The 25,460-nt window shown below is 37.7% G+C and overlaps 1 protein-coding gene and 1 long non-coding RNA gene across 3 annotated transcripts in view; one reads left to right on the top strand and one right to left on the bottom strand.

Moving 5' to 3' along the window:
* The first annotated feature begins 313 nt into the window (after positions 1–313).
* Positions 314–25,460, top strand: part of LOC311429848 — a 60,942-nt gene continuing 35,795 nt past the window's right edge. Inside the window, exon 1 of the long non-coding RNA XR_014688408.1 lies at positions 314–513. This is a non-coding gene — a long non-coding RNA (uncharacterized lncRNA). The remainder of the gene's footprint in view (positions 514–25,460) is intronic.
* LOC311430064 (uncharacterized protein) lies at positions 9,472–23,240 on the bottom strand. 2 transcript variants are annotated; one of them, XR_014688530.1, is made up of 5 exons: positions 22,417–23,240; positions 20,020–20,170; positions 16,823–17,045; positions 10,260–10,354; positions 9,472–9,807 (listed from the first exon to the last, which is right to left on the bottom strand). XR_014688530.1 is itself a non-coding variant. In XM_084506447.1 (4 exons), the coding sequence occupies exons 2-4, from the start codon at positions 20,130–20,132 to the stop codon at positions 10,337–10,339; spliced, it is 354 nt and encodes a 117-aa protein (XP_084362573.1). In that variant the 5' UTR covers positions 20,133–20,170; positions 22,417–23,240; the 3' UTR covers positions 10,170–10,336. The 2 variants fall into 2 exon arrangements, 1 of the variants encoding a protein (XP_084362573.1); XM_084506447.1 differs by lacking the exon at positions 9,472–9,807 and having other exon boundaries at positions 10,170–10,354.

Here is a 25,460-nt window from a genome sequence, read left to right as displayed (position 1 = left end):
GGGAAGGGGAAAAGGGAGAGGGAAAGGGAAAAATAAAAAGAAGGGAGGAAAACAAACAAAATAAATGAAGGCTATATGGAAGTGCAGAGGAAATTACTCTCTACTTCCCACAAATGAGCGATGATTGACCACGTCCTTGAAGCAGGGCCTCAACGCACGTAGCCGGTGTTTGAGAGGAGGACCGACGTTTTCACAATGAGAGCCCACCCCTCCCCTCTTCTTCCTGTTTCCACCTTTTATTGCTGAGTGTGACATCACATGGTATGGAATATCCCTTTGATCGGTTTAGGTCAGCTGCCCTGGTGATGTTTCTCTCCTCACTTTTTGCCCACCCCCTAGGAGGGTTAGAGAAAGGCCCAATGCTGTGCCACTGCTGCTCAGCAGTAGACACAACACTGGTGTGATAACACTGCTGTTCCAGCTACAAGTACAGAGTACGGCACTGTATGGGCTGCTGCTGGGAAAGTTAACATTCCAGCCAGACCCAGTACAACATATCATGTACAATGTAAGGTAAGTAATATATAAAACGTAATATATTTGTCACTTATTGTATATATTATGCATTATAGAATAATAAATAAATAAATAGATTAATTAACAATCACCACGATATAAGAAGGATATAAATTTATTTGTGTGTGTCCAAAGGACGGCTACAAAGATGGTGAAGGGTGTGGAGGGCAAAACATATGAGGAGCGGCTGAGGTCCCTTAGTTTGTTCAGCCCAGAGCAAAGCAGGCTGAGGGGAGGCCTCATGGCAGCCTGCAGCTTCCTCAGGAGGGGAGCTGAGCGCAAGGCACTGAGCTCTGCTCTCTGAGGACAGCGACAGGACCCGAGGGAACGGCACGGAGGGTCAGGCTGGCTGTTAGGGAAAGGTTCTGCACGGGCGCTGGGACAGGCTCCCCAGGGCAGTGGTCACAGCACCAAGCCTGCTGCGGTTCAGGAAGTGTTCGTACAGTGCTCTCAGACATAGGGTCTGGATATTTTTGGGTGGTCTTGCATGGAGCCAGGAACTGGACTTGATCATTGTGGGTCAAACTCAGGATATTCTATTCTGCTATGCTATACTATGCTATTCATCTTCTTTCTATCTCCTGCTATTAAGTTGTTGTCAATCGAGTCTTTTAGACTAGCTTAGACTAGATGCTTAGTTACATGACTTAGTTTATATAAAGTAACTCCAAAAAAAACCCTAAATCCATTATCTTGACCAGGAGTCAGTTTAAAACAGGGGAAAAACTATTCACATATACTGCATATTAAAAATGAGTATATATACTTATTTATTTATTTTTATAGCCGTTATTACTACTAAATAATTTAAAATAATATATTGTCTCATAATTTTCCAGAGTGTTAGATAAAAGCATAGCATATTCAGATGTTGAATACTGACATTGGAGCGAGCGGAGTACAGGAAAGGTGGTCGTATGAAAGTTTATCCACAGTGTATTTTACCTACACATATTTAAAATATATATGTTTTACCTACACCACAAGTTGTATTTTAACTCCAAGTAGCATAGAATAAAATTGTGAGTTTTGTAGGTAAATAAGATATATTATTACCTCATCCAGCTGAGAGTATTGTCCCCTGCTCTATAAGGCTGCCTAGACTTAAGGAAGAAAGCCATGTTATAGGCATTCAAGCAGTGTATTTGTCATTGAGGTGAAGAAGCACAAACATAGAGTGCAATGGTGCCAGGTGCTGTCAGACTCATCAAGTCCATTTCCCCTGCAATCACAAGCAATCAGGCAGATTTTATAGTCCCATGGATACAGGTATTAAACTTCTCTTCATCTCTGGTATTGTGATAAAAGAAAGCTGAATTATATATATATATATATATAAACAACAACAACAAAAAAAAAAAAAAAAAAACAAGCAAATTACAATATGTGGCTTCAGACAGAAAAAAGTTAATTTAAATATTAAGAGGACCTTGCACCAAAAGTAAAAGGTAAGGCAAATGGTCTGCTTAGGTGTGTCAAAGAAAATAAGCTCTGATGCATAGTTTAATTCCTGGCAAGACTTGTAAGGTAATGGACATGTGTATCGAAGCAGTAACACTACAAGAAAACTGCTTTTCTCTTAGTTTCAGGAAAAAAATATGTTCTCTCCTCTAACTATACTCCTGGCTTAGGCGTTTTAGCTGTTTTCTAAAGGAATATTTTATTGGTAATAATTCCCTAGCACAATTGCAGGAGCAGAAAGGAGGACAAAAAACCCACTCTAGTTGACCCTTATGAATGCACAGGACAGAAAAATATTATAGGTAATTCATTATACCTCTGTTAGGATATGGTAGAGCCCAGTGACATTAAATTCTTTTAGGTGTTTCTATCTGTGATTTCTTGAAATGATCACACCGAAACCATCAAAAGGGTGTTCAGTCTTTAATGATAAATTTTATTGAAACATGAACATAAACAAAGAAACAAAAAAGACAACCAATGAACCAAGCAAACAAAACAAATAAAAACAGCCAAACAAACAAATAAAAACATTTTAAAGAGAAAACTCAGGTTTGAAAAGTGAGAGAAGTTAAAAACCAAACAAACAAACAAACAAAACAATAAAGAAGTATTGCTCCTTTCCAATTCACTGAAGTCTTGCTGATCCAGTTTTGCTTTTCTACACAGTCGTTTTGAGTGGCTCCTTGTATTTTGATGGTCTCTACAGAATAACAAGATCACTAGTTAATTCAGGCTGGAAGGGTCCTCAGGTGGTCTCACGTCCATCATTCTGCTCAAAACAAGGCTAGTTACCAAGTTGCTCGGAGTTTCATGCAGTTAGGTCTCTGCAATCTCAAAGGATAGAGACTGTAGAACCTCTCCAGGCATCCTATTCCACTGCCTGAATGTCCTCATGGGGAGAGAGTTTCTACCTACATCCAATCTGAATGTTTCCCTTTTTAACATGTTAGAATGGACATATGTTAAACAAACACATATATGGACAGTAGTTGTAAATACAGGAGGCTGCTCTAAAAGATCTTTAAAATCCAGATATCTGTAGCTTAAATAATCCATCACAGCAGTTCAGCCATGCAAGATGTCCCACCACAGCTCAATTACTGCAACAATGGTGCAGTTTGGAGACAATAAATATATCTGTTGTTTCTCAGGTTGTGTGTATCTGTGTATATGCCTTTTGAGGCTGTGTCCTTTCAGCCTCATTGTTCTTGATGTCTGTCTTGTGCACATTGCTGGCTCATTTTGAAATTTTTGTTGAATGGAACCTCCAAGTCTTTCTCTGCAGGGTTGTACCCTGGAGCCTTCTCTTCTGTAGGCTGAACAGTCCCAGCTCTCTCAGCCTATCTTTGTAGGAGAGGTGCTTCATCCCTCTGATCATCTTAGTGATATTTCCCTATCTTCAGTCACCGGTGACTTTGCTTAACTGCCATGACTTTTCATGACTTCATCTCCAGAGATGGAGAGTGGCTTGGCAACTCCATCAGCCCTCAGACCCTGGGAAGCATGTCATTGGGTCCCATAGACTTGTACCTGTTTAGTTCCATTGTGTGTTCCCAGTGGAAAAACAGTCTGAGTAAATCATTCTGTTAAGGAACACATAACTCTCTCTGTCATCTCATGCCTCTTAGTCTTTGTAACTTTTGTCCCATTTTTCATCTTATTAACATTCCAAACAGTCAAATATTCCCTGAATGCAACTCATGTTTATAAATACTTTCAGTGTTATTGACATTTAATTATTTTCAAAATTTCATAAAATGATAGAATAGATACATGGAATTCTATCTTAGGGAAAAAAATAAAATAAAAAAAAAATAAATAAAAGGATGGTTCTGGGCCTCTCCAGAGCTATATAGAATCAGATTAGAGAGAAACACATTAGTCTGGATAGTCAACAGTAGTAGGCGAGTTGTGCAGTCCTGTTGGTCAGGTTCTTGAGATCAGTTTAACAGCACCTGGCAGTGTAGGGATATTCTTAGATCAAAGGGTTGTTTTCTCTAGCTAAGCCAATGTAGCAGAACTTGGAACCCTCCTATTTTCTGACCAAATCACTGATTAAAAAAAAAAAAAAAAAAGAGGAATAGTATGCCAGTACCTTCAGATAGAAGATAATTCAAAGCAAATTTTATTCAGTAGGGCAATGAATTGGAGCAAGCCTGAAGCAGCCAAACTGCAGGTACTGCATATGGCAGACCCATCAGCAGTTTCTGAGCCACCAGCACAGCTGCCTCAGGAACCTGCCAAGAAGCCAGATGTCACTTTTGGAAAGCTACATAACACAGCATGAAATGTGAATCCTTTGATGGCATAGCATTTTCACTGGGTCACATTCTGATCTCATTTGCATTGTTTCAAAGTTGAGATTTCAAACAAAATAAATGAGAACAAAGTTTCTTAAATGAAAACATAAATGTAAAGTAGGCTGAATTTCTTAAAGGAGTAATAATGAGAGAGAAGATGCAGAAAGTGTTTAAAATTTGATTCTCATTTTACAGGAATATAGTTTTCCAATAAAAACAAACATTTATATGTATAATTTAAATAATGAAAGTAATGAGGGGAATTAAAAGTGTTGCAGACATTTTCCTAACAGAGCTTTAAAAATAATTCTTATTGTAGGTTTTTTGTAAAATAACTTTTATTATCATCTGATACGTTAACAGATAAGTATGTTAACTAAATATCTAATGAGTATGAGGTGCTTAGCCATGATTATTTTTCAAGTTTTTTTTTAAATGAGTATTTTTTATTAAGAGCTTATCAAGAAAATGTATAAAAAGATAAGCCTAGTAAACACAGATTCAGTCTATCAGTTTAACACAGTTTAATGCCTGTATGTAAGCTTTATGATGTCTCTCACATATGCACAATAAAACATGTAGTGAATTGAACAAATAAGTGACTTATCAGCCTCATTACAGTACCAGTTTAGACCTGCTCAAGAGTAACTGCGAGCAGTTGTGATATTGTACTTCTTGGAGCACAGAGGAACTATAAACTTTTTAAAGGCTATTTTAACATAATAATAATAATAATAATAATTATTATTATTTTTTTAATGTAGAGAAAGTAAGCTTTGCTTTGTAAGAAGCAAAGCTTTACTTTGTGACTATTTTACAATCTGTTCATTGGGGAACATTTCCTTTTTTATTTTAATTTAATTTAATTTAATTTAATTTAATTTAATTTAATTTTATTTTATTTTATTTTATTTTATTTTATTTTATTTTATTTTATTTTATTTTATTTTATTTTATTTTATTTTATTTTTTCCCTGTGGAAGCATGAACAACTTGCTCTGCAAAGCTGCCTTAACCACATCAATATCCTGCATGATGATCAAACCATTTTATCTTCATTCTCTCTAAATACAGCTTAGCCTACAGATACTCCTAAGACTTCAAAGCTTATATGCAAAACTACAGCCAGTAGTAGTAACTACAGCTCAGTTTTGGTTGTGGAGCACTAACAGGCTCTTCTATACCTCTCTCCATGTCTAACAACCAAAGAGCTATAACAAGACAATATTATGTTTTCCAGAATGACAAGATTTACAGAGCATGTGAAAGACCCTCTAGACAATCAATCCATGATTGATTTTTTTTTTTTTCCAAGAGAAAAATGTGTTTTGTGTTGGGTGTTTTAAGTCCAATGGGAAACTCTAAATGCTATTGCCAATATCTACATTTTGTCAGTTAAGACCAATTCTTTTCAAGACAAACTATAAATAGAGGTGTTTTCTGGTTCATCTTTGTGTTTTAATGCACCAGTATCTTTTACTCTTTCTAAGACAAAGACAGTAGTACGATTATTGTACTATGGCCAATATCTGTTCAAAATCCATTCATTTAATTGAATAAAGGGTATTATAACCACGTGTCAGAATGCATTAAGTTTACTGTATGTAAATGATGCAGTTTAGCAGTAAAAGAATATGGAAAAAGGAGAAAAAGAGATTCTTGTGTTATATATCTCATTAAGCAATTAAGAATATTCATCTTCAGATACATAACAAATTAACAAATAATGTAACAAATATTGCAAATTCACATGCCAGAAATGCAGGCTGAATAGGTTATTACTATACATGAAACTGATCCCTTGCTTCTATTCAGCTTACAGCTGACAATTTAAAGGACTTAACATTTTGTAAATTTTTTTTTTGATGAAATATAAAATTCTTTTGAAGTTCTGAATTTTGCAAGAATAAGATATATTTTTTTTTAGTATTGAAGGAAAAATTAGAAGGGAGCTTTTTATAACTATCAAAATTATAACTCTTGTTGAAATTATATATATATATTTTGCTATCTTATTATAAAATCATATCTCAAACAGGCTGTTTTCCACAGAAGAGAAATTTGGATGAATGTCCTAAAATATCTAAATTTCCGTTATATTTTATACTTCTGGTTCAAATACAGACATTTATGTGCCATTTACACCGGTTTGCTGTTGTGTAACATTTTGTTTTTCTTAATCACATCCCAGTAAAGAGCTTATTTACATTCCAGTTAAATGATTGTTTGGACTGCCGTAAAGAGAGCATATAAGAACCAGCAACTGGAAGGTCATTACATGATGATGTCAAAAACGGCTTCAAAAACTTCAACAATCTATTCTAATCCTCTCTCCTATGAGAGGTTTCAGTATAATTTAGGCTATCCCTAACAAACACTTATCCAACATGACTGACCTTTTCAGGCTAAAAAGGAATGACTGAAAGAAGATGTCAGAAATGGCTGAGAGTGGCACTGTGATGGTGAACAGGGAAACACAGTTAGTTGTCTTTTTCAGGAGAGGAACTGAGAGACATTAAATGGAATTGCCAGGTGGCAGGCTCAAAAAGATCATTAAGAGGTTCTTCAACCAACTCTCTGAAATGTATTCACACTGGATATTGTATAAGCTGAAAACTATAAGGACGTTCACACACAAAATCCAGAGAAGAAAAAATTACCCAAGTGTATTAAACATGAGAAAACTGCTCCTAGTTTATGATTCCATGAGTTAGAAACTACTGGAAGTTTGTTCTGTGTTTTACAGAAGATGCTTGTTTCCAGTGTCTCACACTCACTGCCTCTTGAGGACCATGTGAACACAGTTCCCCACTCAGTCCAGGAAAACCATCTCACTGATCATGCTGTCCTCCCTCTTAGGAATCTGGGAAAGCGGGAACTCTGGAATAACCCTTTTCAGCCATTCTTAGATCTATGGATCTACCTCCTAAATCCTTTAACCCACTGTTAAAAATCTCCAAGGAAGGCAAATTTTAAATTTTCCCCTAGTTTGACAATTTCAGTGCTTATCAGTATTAGAAAAGTTTTTTGGTATCCAGCAATGTCTTTTTTCTTATAATCAAAGAGATTGTCCTTTTGTCCTTGCCACAAGAGAAATGGAAAACCCTTGATCAAAATCTTGCTTAGAACAGAACAAAAGGCAATTATCAAGTTCACCACACGGTCTTCTACTTTAGAATTAAAAGTCCTGTGCAAAACATAGATCATATCTTCTAAATTTCTTTCTCAGCTTTAGACTGACCAGTCTGTCTGCATCAGTTCAGTTTCCCAAATTGTATATAGTATTGCAGATGAAGCTTTCTCAGCACTATGGGAAATAATTTCTTGAGTTTTATACAGAACATTTCTCAGAGAATCATTATGATACAGTATCATAGCTTTGACTCTGACTAGCTTTGACCTACAGATACTTTTCCTGCCATATGACTGTTTGTAGCCAGTTTGTCTCTATCTTACAATGACACTTTTGATTTTTCCTTCTTGTAAATGGTACTTTTCAGTTTTCTTGACTGAATTGTCTCCTAATGATTTTTGCTATCACTCCAATCTGCAACGATCATTTTGAATTCTGATCCTCACCTGAAGTATATTATTATTTCTTCTATTTTGGGGTGACTCAAGTGCACATACTTTTATTACCTTACCTAAGTTAGTGGCATGGAATGAAACACCACTGAAACAGCCCCATAATTCTCATTTGAATGCCTCCAACCCCCTCTCCCCCCAACTTTTTTTTTTACTGAAGAATTGAGAAAAGGCCCTGCTTTTTTAAGGAGTATTTTCTTTTAATATGAACAACATGTCCCTCATTTTCTTATGAGAATATCCTATACAGGCAGTGTCAAAAGTCAAACAATAAATCACATACTATTTCACATTGTCCACCAGAGTATCTTTATCATTCTGACAAAGATGGAAATGAAACAGTTATTGACATGATTATGTTGGCTCTTTGTTTCAGATCTTATTTTCAGCCAGGAGCTTACAAAATGATTGATATAAAAAACAGTACAGACTGTTTCTATGTGTTGAAACCAGATTGATATTTTTAACTTCTGATTCTTCTTTCACCTCCCTTTTAAGACTAAATACTATGTTTGGCCTTCTTCAGTACCCTGGGACTTTCTCAATGCTCACTGGTTTCTCAAAGAGAATGACTAATGATTACAGGATTGTATTAGTTAGCTCCTTAAGCACTTTGGGGAGAGTTTTATCTGAGCCTGTGGATTTGAGTACATCTGATCTATGCACACTTTTAAAGCTATGTTTTACAAATTCTGCCTATGCCAGCCACCACGTTAAAATTAATTTTCCTTCGAGTCTGGTAACAATTAATTTATTTTTTTTTCTTTTGGAGGAGAGTGAAGTGAGACAGCATTGAATACATCAGCTTTCTGTACACCATTCTGTTTATATTTCTCTCAAATAAATACTAGCAGTAAACTTTGTCTTTCTCTTAGTTCTAATGTGGATGTAGGAATCTCTTCATTGTTTTGTTTGGTCCCATGGTAGTTCTAACTTGTTTTCATTCCTGACATTTATTTATTTATTTATTTATTTTCAAACTTCAGTCTTTTCTAATGCATTTGCTTCTTTCCACTTTTTGACCCCTTACTGATTTAAAAGCCTTTGACACTCAGGAGGTCACCCTAAGGTCACAATAAGATCGCTTATATGACAAATGCCATTTGTGTTTATCTATATCATACATATACATATATACAGTTCCGTGTGTCCACAAATGTATATTTTTAATATTTTTTTTATATACTTGTCTGTTTTTGGTAGACATTGTGGAGAATTTAGGTCATTAAAGTAGTACACATTTCAAATACTTCATCCTTGATGTTCTCTCTTATTGAAAAGCTGTGTGGATACTGGAGACTATTACATAGAAAGGGGATCAACCTCCAAAGTGATATAAACAAATGACACTCGTTATGTGGTTGATAATGTATGAAAATAATATAATAATAATAATAAAAACACAAATACTTCTTTCTAACAGGATTTTATTTATGAAACTAAAAATTTTTGATTATTCCTAGGCATAATAAAATGTTTGAAATTGTTATTGAACTAAAGAATGACTTGCAGTCTTGCACAAAATGAACAAACAAAAGTAATCAAAGAACAACCCACTTTAACATAACATTAGAAAGCAAGGAGGTTAGCATTATAGTGGATAATATTGTTGGCTGTAGCAATGACAACATGCATTTGCTGTGGAGGAAAAAAACCTGAAATAGGCAGCTATAAAATGACCTTCCAGATCCTCAGCTACAAAATCAGCTCCTGATTACTAAATCACCACCTGATTACCAGAATACCACTGACCAAGGAAGTTGAGGAGGTTGATATTCAAACACAACCGAATATGCATTTGGACTAGTTCTAGAGTACAAAGTGTCCTTTGCCCATATTCTTGGGCAAATCTTTAATTCTTGAACACAGTACATTCAGATAATAGTTTCTGTCATGCAAACATTTTCTTTCTTCTTGTCTCTCTTCTCTCATGAATCATTAGCTGAAGGAAAGAGGTCTCACTCAAAACAAGTAGATGTGTTTTTGAATATTTTGTTATTCATTAGTTATTTAATCAATACAAATTTACTTGTTAAATATACAATTATATTAAATTATCTGCTCAGAGGTGTATAAACAGATCTCAGTAAAATGGATTAGCTGAAGATATAATTCTTGAAAACATAAAAACAACAAAAACAAAAACCTAGTGATACTATGCCATAGCTTTTTAACTTTTTTCTTCCCTTTCTTTTTCCTAGTGACATGTATTTTATTTTATTATTTTGACAGTCATGCACATAATCAAGTTGCAAACCACTGATGGGAACCTGCCCATTACAGGCTTTCATGTATAATAAAACAATTGCATACTGTATTGTAATAAATTGCTTAAAGGAGTGACAACTTAATTTTCTAGACAGAGCAATGGGCTAGAATCAAAATTCCTCATACCTGTGGATAATGACACAGTTAATCTGATCAGAATAGTATCTGGAAGACCGCAGTTTGTTTTCTGACACCCAAATTAATCACTCCAAAATAACTGCCTGAAAATGCAAACAAATGTTGATATACCATTAGGAATGCAGGAACATAGCTGCAGCCTGGAATAATAATAGAGTTGTAGCAGAGCAGATATGATGTAAAATGAAGAACAAGGGAAGTGATAGATGAATTTCTTAACATAGATTTTGTAGACTCATCTCTCTCTAGATTTTTATATGATGTTCTTCTACATAATATCTGAGTATCTTGGAAATATATATACATGTATATATATTATACTGAGTCCACTAAAATTTCCATAAAATGAGCCATCAGGAGTGATGAGTAATTGCATACATAATGTGTAGGAGACAAAATTGTTTCCCTGTATCTACATCAATAAACCTTGCTCCAAGGAAGGGGCAGAAGGAATACTGTTAATCTCCTTATAACTAGTGATGACTGAATCCATGAAGTTTCAGTCAATAATCTTAAATTTCTAACTTCTACCTTTTAACATTTGAAACTGATTATGAGATTTACAGTATTGGTGGATAGGGGAAGAGTAACTGACATTATCTACCTGGACTTGTGCAAAGCATTTGTCAATGTCTCCCATGATAATCTTGTCTGTAAATTGGAGAGACTTGGATTTGATGGATAGACTACTCAATGGGTAAGCAATTGGCTGGATGGTTGCATTCAAAGAGTTGGGGTGAAAGGCTCAATATCCAGGTGGAGATCAGTATCAAGTGGCATTCCTCAGGGTTCAGTACTGGGACTGGCACTGTTTAACATCTTTGTGGGGGACATGACAATGAAATTGAGTGTACCCTCAGCAAGTTTTCCAATGACACCAAGTTGTGCAATGCAGTTGACACTCTGGATGAAACAGATCCCATCTACAGGGATCTTGACAGGCTTGAGATGTGGGCCTGTTTGAACCTCATGAGGATCAACAAGTTCAAGTGCAAGGTCCTGCACTTAGTTTGGGGTAATGCCAAGCACAAATACAGGTTGGGTGGAGAATGGATTGAAAGCAGCCCTGGTGAGAAGGACCTGGGGATATTGGATGATAAGAAACTCAGCATGATCTGGCAATATGCACCTGAAGCCCAGAAAGCCAACCATATCATGGGCTGCATCAAAAGAACTGTAGCAGCAAGTCAAGGGAGGTGATTCTCCTCCTCTTCTTAGACCCCACCTGCAGTACTGTGTTCAGCTCTGGGGCCCCCAGAAGAACAAGGACATGGTAGTATTAGAATGAGTCCAGAGGAGGGTCATTAGGATGATCAAGGCGCTGGAGCACTTTTCCTATGAAGACAGGCTGAGGGACTGACGTGCGTGGTGACAGGACGAGGGGGAATGGGCTTAAGTTGAGCCAGGGGAGTTTTAGGTTAGATGTTAGAAAGAACTTCTTTACAGAAAGGGTTGTGAGGCATTGGAACAGGCTGCCCAGGGAAGTGGTGGAGTCACCATCCCTGGAAGTCTTCAAAAGACGCTTAGATGTAGAGCTTAGGGATATGGTTTAGTGGAGGGCTGTTAGCGTTAGGTTGGAGGTTGGACTCGATGACCTTGAGGTCTCTTCCAACCTAGAAAATTCTGTGATTCTGTGATTCTGTGATTCTGTGGGAGTTGCGGTTGTTCAGCCTGGAGAAGAGAAGGCTCTGAGGAGACCTTATAGCAGCCTTCTAGTACATTAAGAGGGCCTACAGAAAAGCTGGGGAGGGACTCTTTGTCAAGGGGAAATGGCTTTAAAATAAAAGAAGGTAGGTTTAGATTAGATATAAAGAAGAAATTCTTTACTATGAGGGTGGTGAGACACTGGCACAAGCTGCCCAGAGAAGCTGTGGATACCTCATCCATGGAAATGTTTAAGGCCAGGCTTGATGGGGCTTTGAGCAACTTGATCTAGAGTGAGGTGTCCCTGCCCATGGCTTGGGGTTGGTACAGGGTAATCGTTAAGGTCCCTTCCAACTCAAAATATTCTATGATTCTATAATTTGATGTGTATCCGTAAACGTACTTTCTAGAGATGTAGGGAAACAATAATTTCTTTGGGTCTGACTATGGATGAAACAATGCTTGTGTATGCATTTTGTTTAAGTGAGTAAGGCATGTATTGCACCTTCTCTCTTTCTTACTCTATAGTAGCATACTAAGAGATGTAAATTTTACCAGATGCTTGATCACTGTTGATCTGATACTGTACTTCAATAGGTGTGAGACAGTGAAAGGTAAAGGCATAAAAGATCGCTTGACAAGTGAAACAAAGCCATGGTAGTAAAAAAAAAAAAAAAAAAAAAAAAAAAAAAGGTAGAAAGGCAGAAAGTTATCAGGAAATAAGTTTACTCAGACTGATTTATAACAGGACATATTTAGACACAGTCAATTTAACGTATATATTAGTGTAATATGGATATACAAAACAGAGGTGGTGGTCAGGCAAAGTGGGAACTTGACTCTGTAGATTACAGAAACTCCGCTGGTGTTGCACAAGGAAAATTGTCCAGTGAGGTGATGAACAAGAACCAAATAATTCTATCTGTAATGTATTTTGTTGCTTTTCCCTTCCCTTCCCTTCCCTTCCCTTCCCTTCCCTTCCCTTCCCTTCCCTTCCCTTCCCTTCCCTTCCCTTCCCTTCCCTTCCCTTCCCTTCCCTTCCCTTCCCTTCCCTTCCCTTCCCTTCCCTTCCCTTCCCTTCCCTTCCCTTCCCTTCCCTTCCCTTCCCTTCCCACCATAATTCTCAGATTCATGTCAAAGTGTGATTAATTGACTGGTCTGTTAGTGAGCATATGGCCAAATCTATTCCTGAGATACCTGATCATTGCAGAAGGAATCATTTTCAATGACACTGCTTGAAAATGCTAAGGACTTCTTTTAAAAGACTAAAGATTCTTTTTCTGAAAAGTTTAACTTGTTTAGGTGTACTTAAAAACACTTATAAGCTTACATTTTTCAGAGCTATTAATCAATAACTATTCTGAATTTGTTGAAAGCAAAATAATTTTTCATGATTTTCAACATAAAACTTGATTGTATATCCTCTGTAGAGGCAATGCTTATTCAAGTCAATAAAACCTTTGCTCAGTAAGTTTATAGTGAGTCCTATCAGGAAAGTTCTCACTGTTTGCACCTAGAATTCTAAAAAAATTCTAAATTCTAAAATAAAAAAATTAAAAAAAAGGAAAAAGTGAGGCAGAAACCTACCCTTCAATAAACACTATGATTGCCTAGTAACTTCTCATACGTGTTTCACAGAAACTGAAGAATGCTCTTGTTGCTGATTACACAGGAGAGAAGTAATTCTTGTGTGGATTCTAGGGTGAGCTTAGTAGAGTACCTGATATGTTAATAATTATTTGTTTAGGATAGGAAGATTATGTTATGACTATTCTTCTTCTGCTGTGACTGAACCTCTGTCACAGGCTCTGTATTTAGGCCATTTAATTATTGGAGGGAACAAAAATGTGTTCATAATATGGCATCAGAACGTTAAAGACCAGCTGCACAGTGTGGAATCGCACCAAGAAATGGAAAATTTCACAACAGTCATAGTTCAAAATTGTCTGGAAATTCCCCTCACCTGTCATGAACAGAATTATGCAGCAATGTATTGATATAATGTAGTGATCTAGCAAAGTTTAATCATAAATGAGACAGTGACTCAACTGTATTCAAATGGCAAGGTCATTTGATTATATATTGCATAAAAGACAAGGTCAGACAAAACTGTAAGGGAGATCCCTCCCACTGAGCCATGAGGTTCAGAATAGACCCTTGGTCAATGGCTTAAGTCTAAAAGATTATATGTACAATCAATCCTTTATATCACTTAGCTAAGATTACAAACTGTACTGTTAGTCACATACTGAATATCTGTTGCAGGTAAGGGATCTCTCAACGTCAAGGAATAACCTTGAGAGGAATCTCTGCTCAAGGCGAAGATCCTAGCATGCATCCTGCTGCTGTGCAGGAGAGATTAATGGCCTCTGGGCTGTCCCCTATTAATGGAGTAAGATGACTGAATTATAGTCATATTCGCATACCAGATGTATTTAGTGAGTGCATGCTCAGTTAGCCCTTGGCTATTGTGTTGCTATATGTCTTGCCTGAATCCACCTTGTGCCTGGACTAGGTGCATCCATCATGGCTGGTTATCACTTGCGAAGGGTCAGGTGAAAGGTTGGGTTGTATGTATGGTGAGCACACTGTCACAACACCCAGTGAGAAACACCACACTCGGCTTTTTATACCCAATCCATTTTGGAGAACAGCATGTCACAGCTTTTTCAATGTCAAGGGAAACTTCATTTCCATAGTAGGCAACAATATCAGCTTTTCATCAGCCAGAGTATTAAGCTAGAGAGCATACAGTAGTTTACAGCTCTCTAGCATTCACCTTGGTTAACACATTTCTTGCTGCTAACAGACTTACCAGAAACATAATTTCTCTTAATGCATATAGAAGCCCTTGTGCATGACATACATTTTTGTCATTATGTAAACATTGGAAATAATGGTAAATTAAGCAATGTCATTGGGTTTAAAATTAAGATTCCTCTGTAGAAAAGGCTTCAAAATAAAAATGATAGCAAAGAGAAAAACCGATAATCTCTTAATAGTCTGAATTACTTGAGCATGTCAAACTCTGATTTCTTTCCTTGTTTTTGTGTCTATGCTGTTCAGTGGATAAATCTTTACCTATTTTTGTTGGAGATAATTTAGTGACATCTGTTACACTAAGCCAGCAGGACCTGTGGGAAAGTCTTCTGTAATTCAGTATAAATTTAAACAAGCTATGTTACTACACTTTCAATTATATATATATACATATATATTGAACACAAGCACAAAAAACATCTCATTCTAAAACATGGAAGCAATTATATACTACTTTTTCAAGTATAACCGGTCAACCCATTCAAAAGCTTTTTCTCCACTTAGATCTTTGTTAAAAGTCCAATAGGATTAAGAAATAATCTAATACTGTTGCAGAATATATATATATATAAAATATGACTGCAGTTTAAGACTGCAGCATTTGACTTCAAAGATCAACTATCATCGAAATACAATACCTGTTTAAATTATTTCACAGAATCACAGAATTTCTAGGTTGGAAGAGACCTCAAGATCATCGAGTCCAACCTCTGACCTAACACTAACAAGTCCTCCACTAAACCATATCACTAAGCTCTACATCTAAACGTCTTTTAAAGACCTCCAGGGATGGTTACTCCACCACTTCCCTGGGCAGCCCGTTCCAATGCCCAACAACCCTTTCGGTAAAGAAGTTCTTCCTAACATCCAACCTAAAACTCCCCTGGCACAACTTAAGCCCATTCCCCCTCATCCTATCACCAAGCACATGTGAGAACAGACCAACCCCCACCTCGCTACAGCCTCCTTAAAGGTACCTGTAGAGAGCGATAAGGTCGCCCCTGAGCCTCCTCTTCTCCAGGCTGAACAAGCCCAGCTCTCTCAGCCACTCCTCATAAGACTTGTTCTCCAGGCCCCTCACCAGCTTCGTTGCCCTTCTCTGGACTCGCTTGAGCATCTCGATGTCTTTCTTGTAGCGAGGGGGCCAGAACTGAACACAGTACTCGAGGTGCGGCCTCACCAGAACCGAGTACAGGGGAACAATCACCTCCCTAGCCCTGCTGGCCACACTGTTTCTGATACAAGCCAGGATGCCGTTGGCCTTCTTGGCCACCTGAGCACACTGCTGGCTCATATTCAGCCGACTATCCACCATCACTCCCAGGTCCTTCTCTGCTTGGCAGCTCTCCAACCACTCATCTCCCAGCCTGTAGCTCTGCTTGGGGTTATTGCATCCCAGGTGGAGGACCCGGCACTTGGCCTTGTTGAACTTCATGCAGTTGACCTCAGCCCATCGGTGCAGCCTATCCAGATCCTCCTGCAGAGCTTTCCTACCCTCGAGCAGATTGACACACGCACCTAACTTGGTGTCATCTGCGAACTTACTGAGGGTGCACTCAATGCCCTCGTCCAGATCATCAATGAAGATATTAAAGAGGACCGGCCCCAGCACCGAGCCCTGGGGAACGCCACTAGTGACTGGACTCCAACTGGATTTGACTCCATTCACCACGACTCTTTGGGCCCAGCTATCCAGCCAGTTTCTAACCCAACGAAGCGTACGCTAGTCCAAGCCACAAGCAGCCAGTTTCTTGAGGAGAATGCTGTGGGAAACGATGTCAAAGGCCTTGCTGAAGTCAAGGTAGACCACATCCACAGCCTTTCCCTCATCCACCCAGCATGTCACTTTGTCATAGAAGGAGATCAGGTTCATCATGTAGGACCTGCCTTTCATAAACTCATGCTGACTGGGCCTGATCGCCTGCTTGCCCTGCAAGTGCTACGTGATGACACTCAAGAGAATCTGCTCCGTGAGCTTCCCTGGCACTGAGGTCAAACTGACAGGCCTATAGTTCCCCGGGTCTGCTCTCTGGCCCTTCTTGTAGATGGGCATTATGTTTGTTAGCCACCAGTTGACTGGGACCTACCCTGATAGCCAGGACTGCTGATAAATGATGGTAAGCAGCTTGGCCAGCTCCTCTGCTCAGTATCCTCGGGTGGATCCCATCTGGCCCCATTGACTTGCGCACATCCAAGTGCCGTAGCAGGTCACCAACCATTTCTTCGTGGATAGTGAGGGCCACATCCTGCTCCCCATCCCCTTCCACCAGCTCAGGGTACTGGGTATCCAGAGAACAACCGGTATTGCCGCTAAAGACAGGCAAAGAAAGCATTAAGCACCTCAGCCTTTTCCTCATCTTTTGTAACTGGGTTTCCCCCTGCATCCAGTGAAGCATGGAGATTCTCCTTAGTCCTCTGTTTTGCGTTGACGTATTTGTAAAAAGATTTTTCGTTGTCTTTAATGGCAGTAGCCAGTAAGTAATTGAGTATTGATGTGAAATTAAGTATTGATGTGAGTATTTGTAGTTAGTTATGAATATAGCCTACTAGATTAATAACTTTAACATTTATGTATATAAGAGCAGAATTAGATCCAAACATTATTTTTTTTCTTTTAGTTTAGTAATGGATCCACATGTCACAGGAACTATGACTGAAGAAACATGGAAACACTCATTTAAAATATCCCAAGCCCCATGATTAGCATTTATTTAAAAAAGCCTTTGGGTCTAGGCTAAAACATCTGCTTCAGACATCCAGGAATTACTTCTAGATACCACACAGTTTTTCTGCCAGCTGGGCAAATAATTTCCTGTGAATATTTACTTTTCAGTGAATCCTTTCACTTTTACTCACTGCTTTATGTTAGTCTTTTCCTGAATATTTTGTCAAATGAGTTGTTGAAAGGCAACTGTACGAATGAGAATAATTTTCTATAGCAATCACAGAATATTCATATAAAATGAATTTGGCAACTTAAATATTTATACTGTCAATTCTGGGCTTATCTGGCCTTGGAAATTCTTTGTGTTTCAGAGAATTCCTTGTGTGTTCGAATTGCTTCAGTTGGTTCAGTCTTCCACTCCCTAGTACAAGATTTTTTTTTTTTTCTGTAGTTTTACACTGATGCAAATCAGAAATTTGATTTTGTCTATAAAATACAATGACAATAAATTACAATCACAAATTTGTGAACATGCTATTCACCAGGATCTGCACAAAATAGTCCCTGAATAATGACAATACTTGAGAAAAAAGATTATTCATAATTTATACACAAGAAGGAAGATAAATTAGCCCATACGTCTAACACAAATAATTAATCCCAGACTCAGAGTTTTCTGCTTTATTTGTGAAAGTATCTAAGGCAGCATGATCATAATTGTCAAGTAGAACCATTTAAGGAGAATTACAGTAGGTGTGAACTATGTGGTTGTATTTGCACAGGTATATTTTAATGTGTTTGTGATTATCCTAAACCTTCTAAATGAAAGAATGCGCATTTTAGCATTATCTTCAGGTTCGTTGCTTTTTGAGTCTTTTGTTTAGAACAGAGTTTTTGTTTGTTTACAGTTAATAATAATAAACTAACAATTGTTAGGTTGAATTTAAGAAAAATGTTAATCACTTATTAAGGTCACCTTTTTAAAAAATTACTTGCAGTGATTACAAGATTAAAGAAAGAAAAGAAAAACAGGGAATATGCAAATGAAGTTTACATTAATTACATTTCTCTGCATGACAAGAACTAATGATATTATTTTAAAATGAGAGAGTTACTCCTGAACTGGTATTTCACAGCTGACTTTAATTGTTATGGTAATTTCATAATGAATCTTAATAATATTATATTCACAATAACAGCATGTCTTTCAAGTATGAGTGCAAAAATAATTTGCTATTAGTCTCAAGTCTACTTTGTTTGCATTCAAATATGGTAGAAAACAAAAAAGCCCTCGTGTTTTTTTTTGTGTTTTTTTTTTTTTTTTTTTTTTTCTCCAGAAAACAGAACACATCCAATAGCTAAATCAAATTATGTAGAGATACTAAATCATTTAGGTAAGAAACCTTTCATGAAACAGAGGTGCTTTTTAAATGTTGCATTCTGTTTTTTGCAATCTTGCATGTTTCACAGGGACAATAAGGATGATCTCAAAAGACCTTCCCTCAAGATAATGCAAAATCATAATCCCATTTTTCCTTTATTTCTTCTGATTTGAATAATGGCATAGGCAAAATTAGAAATGTGTCCCATAGCACCAGACTTACATATAAAATAAACTTTAAAATACTAAAATAGCAGTAAAAGAAGTATCTAAACTGAAATTTACCAATCATAAACAAACTATTAATTTAAATTCAGCCTTTGTTATTCAGAAGTATTGTACAACTCTCCTAAGTGCAGACCAGTAAACCCCATTTCAAAGGATATGGACAAAAGCTTTTTTTATGTCTCCTAAAAGTGAAACAGTATTTTCTGACTGGAACAAAATACTAAAGTGGGTGCATTGCAAGCCAAAGAAACCTTGTGGAAAGCAAACTTTCAGTATGTCATTTTTTAAACTGAGATGCTCACACATGGCAAGTTATCAGTAATTTTATATGTTTTTACCTTACATTTTAACACAAACACTGGTATTTGCAGACTTTTACATGAGAGAAGTTGTCACAACTTCAAAATTCAATATATTGAACAGTATCATCATGGCTAATGTTATGAATGGAATGTTTGACTCATTCTGAGGTCCAGCTCTGGCAGCAGAAGTCAGACACATGCCCAAGTCCAAGAGGCAGTTATATACACCTGTTGGTATTTTCTGTCTCCTTTTATGCAATCATTCTGAATGACAAAGTTTAAATTGCAATCAGCTTCAATTTCAGTTCAGCAATGAGTGATTTTTTGCACTGTGATACTGAATTTGCAAATATTTACAAACTACCTGTTGCACACTGTTAAACACAGAAGTATGTGGAACCTCAGAGAAATCTGTGGAAAAGCCAAAATAACATTTAAGAATACAGAGAAAAAAAAAAAAATATTGCCACTAACCAGACAAGGCCAGTAATGTCATCAACAATGCTAAGGGCATCTGATAATACTAAAAAGCTCATAACAATAGCTGCCATAGACTCTTGACCTTATCATTTGGTATTGCATGGAACAGAATACAACCACCAAAATCTTGGAAAAAACACAGGTCTTGGTAGGATATAAAGAACTATGAGACTAGTTATTTTGTACTATCATGTCTTGTCGAGACTTGGCCACATACTTCTCACTTACTTGTAATCTCTTAGCCGAGGCATCTGAAGTTTCCCTGTATTGTCTGTGGAGGAGGATCTTTGAAGAATAAGTCCTATTTGGTCCCTTGTGATAATCAGAAGGCTAGTTACCATGTTTCCTAAATGACCATGAAATATGGGCTTTTTAACTCCTGTTAGAAGAGAGAAAATTTAGTGTTACATTAGTTTGTCTTTTGGTGATATTCCATATGAATGGTCAGTATTGGAAATCCAGTCTTATAACTCAGGTAGGCATGTGACCGTTCTTTAGAAAAAAAATATTTAGATGACACAAAAGGAGCTACCACAAAATGTATAAAATAACGACATTCTAATAATCTCTGTTTTATTAAAAACATAAGCATAAACAAATATATATTAATAGCTCAGGTGAACCAAGGCTTCCTATACACTATAATTCACAGAATCATAGAATGATTTGGGTTGAAAAAGACCTTAAAGATCATCTTGTTCCAACCCCTCTGCCGTGATCAGGGACATTTTCCACTACATCAGGTTGCTCAAAGCCTTGTCCAACCTGGCCTTGAACACTTCCAGGGCTGGGACATCCACAGCTTTTCTGGGCAACCTGTTTCAGTGACTGTCAAGTTGCTCTTTGAACTATTATTTTTTTTCCCTTGAATATTGTATTCTGACTTTTGCAGAATAAATTTGATTGACAGACATGTTAAATGCTGTCAAATTGATGGATTAAGGTTAAAGGCATCCACTTTCTCCCTCTGTTTTGATTCACGTAATATTAGAAATGTTCTATCTGCTGGCAGTAACAGTGTCAAAGGCAGTAACAGAGGCTTAAACTGTTAAAGTTTCATCATGAAATAGGTAGAGGAGGGCTTATTTCTTTACTTCTTTTTTTCTCTTTTTCCTTCTTTCCTCCCCCCCCTCTCCCCCTCTTTGTTTATTTTTTTAATTTACATCTAACAGTTTTACTTCCAATCTTTGGGCTGATATCTCTTTGCAGGAATGAGGAAGTTATCTTATTCATGCTCTCTTTTCATATATGTGTCTTGTTGAAACAAGATAAGAAGCCAGACTAAAAGAAAGCTGTTAACCATAAAAGATGAATATAGACTGAACACTTGGAACAGCTTCCCCTGTAAGCATCAGCATTATATACAGAACTTTGGATGTTAGATTGTCCTTCTGTTTGAGACACTGCTGACAGCAACATTCTTCTGACCTAAAACAGTGTGATCATAAAAAATGTATGGGACTGAAAAACTGCATGATTTTTTACTTTGGACCCAATTTTAGTGCAAAAGATAAGCAGGCTTCAAGGATATGAGAGTTCCTCAGTTATTTAAGTTTGCTCTAAAGCAGCCTAGATATCTAAGGAGTGATTCGTGAAGCAGGAGGAACAAAATTCTATATTCTTACAAACTGATCAGCTTACATACTTACGAAATCTATTGATACGCTTTGAGACTTATACTCCTGTCATGTGGGAAAAGAGAACATAGAAATTACTGTAGGCAGACATGAGAATTACTCTCTGGAGAGAAGTAATAAGTCATAGATTCTTGCTCCTTATAAACACTGGTTCATCACTGCAGAATCATTCCAATTTCATCTATTTAAGCCATTTCCACATCAGTCAGGTTGACACAGATATCAAATACCTGGCAGAAGGAAGGGCTGGGCTGCTCCACTCATGGAAGAGCCAAGATCACCTCTGTGCTGGTACTGCTTCCACCAAAATGCATAGTCCCACAGGGACTGAACCCTGCAGCAGTAATGGGGTGCATCATCAGTCATAGCCACAGCATAGCCACAGTCATAGCCACTGTGTCCAGAGCCCAGGACCATGTCTAGGTACCCCTCAAAGGACCAGACAGGAGACAGGTGCTAGAGACAAGGCTAAAATGGCTGAGGTCCAAGGAAAAGACAAGGCCAGATACTTGCTTCTTGATGACTTGTTAAAAAAGCTTCCTGGCCCAGTTGTCTGGGGACAACATGCTCCATCCACACAATTTTCAGGTGTGACATGGGAGTTGTTGTTCATTTCAATAAGCAAGCTGAATGTCACTGATGTGTTTTAGCAGCTAAGCCTGTTCAGCTGTATCGCTGTGCTCAGAGATTCCCCAAGGTGTCCAGTTCATACAAAGGTCTGCAGCAATGTTAAGTTTTGGTACAGCTAAAGACTATCAGAAAAATGCTTTTGTGTTCTTGTGTGGAACTAGAAACAGACTAGTTACCAACACTGAGCCAGAAAATCATCTTGTATTTGGTGATAAACATTGAAGGTGTGCGACTAAACCTGAAATGGGAGACAAATCAGATCTAGAATTTGGCCTTTCAGAAGGAAGAATCTTTTGACAGAAGTTATCTATTTAGGCAAATAAAAATTTCTTCCTATTAAATAGAGAGGAAGAAATACCTACAAATGTGATCTATTTCACTTCTGAGATGCATGTCTATAGTGGGTTTACGTGGCGAGGTTTTGGTAGGAAGGGGGCAATAGGGTTGGTTTCTGTGAGAAGAGTTCAGAAGATGCCCCGTGTTAGATAAGGGCCCCACTGCTGACCAGAGCCAAGCCAATAAACATGCTGTGAGAGCATATTTAAGAAAGGGAAAAAAAGAAAAACAAACAAAAAAACTGCTGTCACACAGCAGCTGGGAGAGAGAGAGGAGTGAGAAACAGCTTTGCAGGTGCCAAGGTCAGTGAAGAAGGAGGGGACAAGGTGCTCCAGGCACCTCAGCAGAAGTCCCTGTGGCCTGTGGTGAGGACCATGGTCAAGCAGGTTGTCCCGCTGCAGCTCATGGTGTACCATGGTGGAGCAGATCTCCACACTGCAGCCTGTGGAGGAGCCCCTGGTGGAGCAGGTGGACCTGCACTGATGGAGGCTGCAGCCTGTGGAGGGCTCTCACAGAAGCAGGCCCCAGGCTGGAGCTGCAGCCAATGGAGAGGAGTCAACGCAGGAGCAAGGGGCCTGGGGGGAGCTGTCACCCGTGGGGGACCTGTACTGGAGCAGTTTGCTCCTGGGGGATGGACCCTGTGGTACGGAGCCATGTGGGAGCAGTTCTTGAAGAGCTGCTGCCTGTGGGCAGCCCCTGCAGGCTCAGTTCGGGAAGGACGGCATCCCATGGGAACGACTCCACAGTGCAGGGGAAGAGAAGGAGTGGCGGAGACTACGGACTGACCACAACCGTCATTCCTTGTTCCCCCGTGCCACTCGGGTGGAGTAGGGTGGATGAGGGGAAGGTGGTTTTGGTTTCTTTCCTTTGTTTCTCACTTCTCACTTCTCAGTGTTTCTCACTTCTCTAGCTTGTTAGTAATAGGCAATAAATCTTACTATCTCCCTACTCTGAATCTGTTTTGCCTGTCACAATAATTGTTGAGTGATCTCCCCATCCTTATCTCAACCTTTGAGCCCTTTGCATCATATTTTCTTCCCCTTTCACTTTGAGGAGGGGGAGTGAGAGAGCGGGTGTGGTGGAGCTCAGCTGCCCACCGGAGTAAAACCACCACAATGTCAAATGTTGTTGACTTTATAGAGGTGTCTGCTTTTGTCAAGTGGTTAGGATAGAAGCTGGAAGTAATTAGCTTAGATTTAATAGAGTTTTATTAGGTCTTTTATGGCATCCAAAGCCTTTTCTCTGCTTATCTCTCTGGATTTCTCTACTTAACAGTGCAGCCTCCTATCTTCAGATTATTCAAACTTGCAATTGAGGAGTTTCCCTTAAACTCAGACAACAGATATTTAACAACAGATTCTACAATGCTTATCTTTTTCCTCTATTCTACTGGAGCATTTGTCCTTGAATTGTCCTTGATTTTTGACAGCATTAAATTTCCTTATCTGAGAAAAAATTGGTCTTCATCATATCCAGTAAGGAAATTTTTTCCAATATTAGATACTTTTTTGATTGTCTAGTGCAGCCAAAGGTGTGCAATACCTGTCACAGTCCTCATTTATTTATCCATTACATGTTGTTGGTAGCATCAACAAAATTAACCAGAAATCACATTTAACATGAACAGGCTCCACTAAGTACTGTATTTAAAACCAATAAATTCAAGATCACACAATGGGCAAGACCTGCATATCACTGTGCAATTTTTTTGTTTAATGGAATGTAAAGTATCTTTTCATCCTTGCTTATGTGAACATGCTTCTGATCCTGTTAGTAATGTTTGGCTATCTTAACAATGCTTTTCTCCTCTTCTTGTCACATTTTTTTTTGTGTATTTGAAATATAAAATTATGTAAGTAGATACAACAGTAAATGTCAAATAAGACAATCTAGTATTCTGTTGTGCCAGACTGTAATAAAAAAGACTTGCATTATTTACATTTTTTGTGAAAGGACATACTTCTGGTAACATTTTTTTGTATTATTTTTAATCTTTCCAGTAATTGATATTTACTTTCTTACAGACTTTTTAGAAATACAATTTTACATTATATTTCTTCAGAAAAGCATTTCAAAATTACAGTGCTTTTTGATTCCAATGATACTTTCTTTTTCTCGATGCATTTTATAGTTACATATTACACTAGGCTTATTTTGATTCCATGTATCTCTTGGGCCTAATTCAGGTTTCTTTTTTATCTGAGAGATCTTTAAAACTTTCAACAATGTAATCATGTCCAAGGAGGACATAAGACCTTTGCATTGCTTTTACAGCCCAAGGAATCAGCTTGAATTTGCTTTTGGCCATAGTACACAAAATAAACACAGGCATCTCTCCACCTGCTATGTAAATATGTCCCTAGGACTATAATTGGCAGCGATCAGCATAATATTTAAGTGCCTCAGAACTGGTAATAGGTTTACTATTAAATCCAAGTAGAAACAAAAATTAAATGTGAGTTTTATACGAAACTACATTAGCTTCTCAGGGACTTTGGCCAATTACTATGTATGAAGGTTCTAGAAAGTGGAAGAAAAAGCTGAGAAAATTATTTTACAATATCCTAAAATCAAAATTGATATAAGCAGGAGACTACTAATTGAGCTAAATGCCATAGCATATTCCCATAAGGCATCTCAATTCCAAAGAAAAATTTTGATATCAGTAATGGCCTCATGAAACTCTAGAAGCATTTGTAACTTTGTAACCCAGTAAATATAGTCTTGAAATTATTAGTAAACAGGCCACAGGCTTTATATGAACAGAGAAAGCCTCAGGACCTATCAGGCTTTCTTTGCACTTCCCTTGGTCTGCTGGAGAATGACCACATAATCATTATATGGTTTAATTAAAGTTCACCTCATTCCAATGGTGTGGGGCAATTCCTACTCTTACTATAGTACTCATATGTTTATGTAAATGATAACTAAAAATAGCTAGTAGCTATGATGTGCAGAAAGATCAATCTATGACACTAGAACAGGATTGTAGTGTAAAGGAGTGCAGACATGGGGTGACCACAGGGGCATTCAAAGTATAAGTCCAGAACCTCGACTGTAAACACT

The sequence above is a fragment of the Aythya ferina genome (genome assembly GCF_964211825.1).
Source record: "Aythya ferina genome assembly, chromosome: 1".
Classification (NCBI taxonomy): Eukaryota; Metazoa; Chordata; class Aves; order Anseriformes; family Anatidae; genus Aythya; species Aythya ferina.
The sequence above is the reverse complement of the archived record's forward strand: the minus strand, read 5'-3'. Positions and strand labels throughout refer to the sequence as shown.

What these genes read in the sequence shown, in the direction of transcription:
- LOC311430064 (XM_084506447.1), bottom strand. Translation starts at nt 20,132, where the DNA reads ATGGTAACTAGCCTTCTGATTATCACAAGGGACCAAATAGGACTTATT. An exon ending in CCTCGGCTAAGAGATTACAA is followed by an intron (nt 17,046 to 20,019) that starts GTAAGTGAGAAG and finishes GCCTGTCTTTAG; the next exon opens with CGGCAATACCGGTTGTTCTC.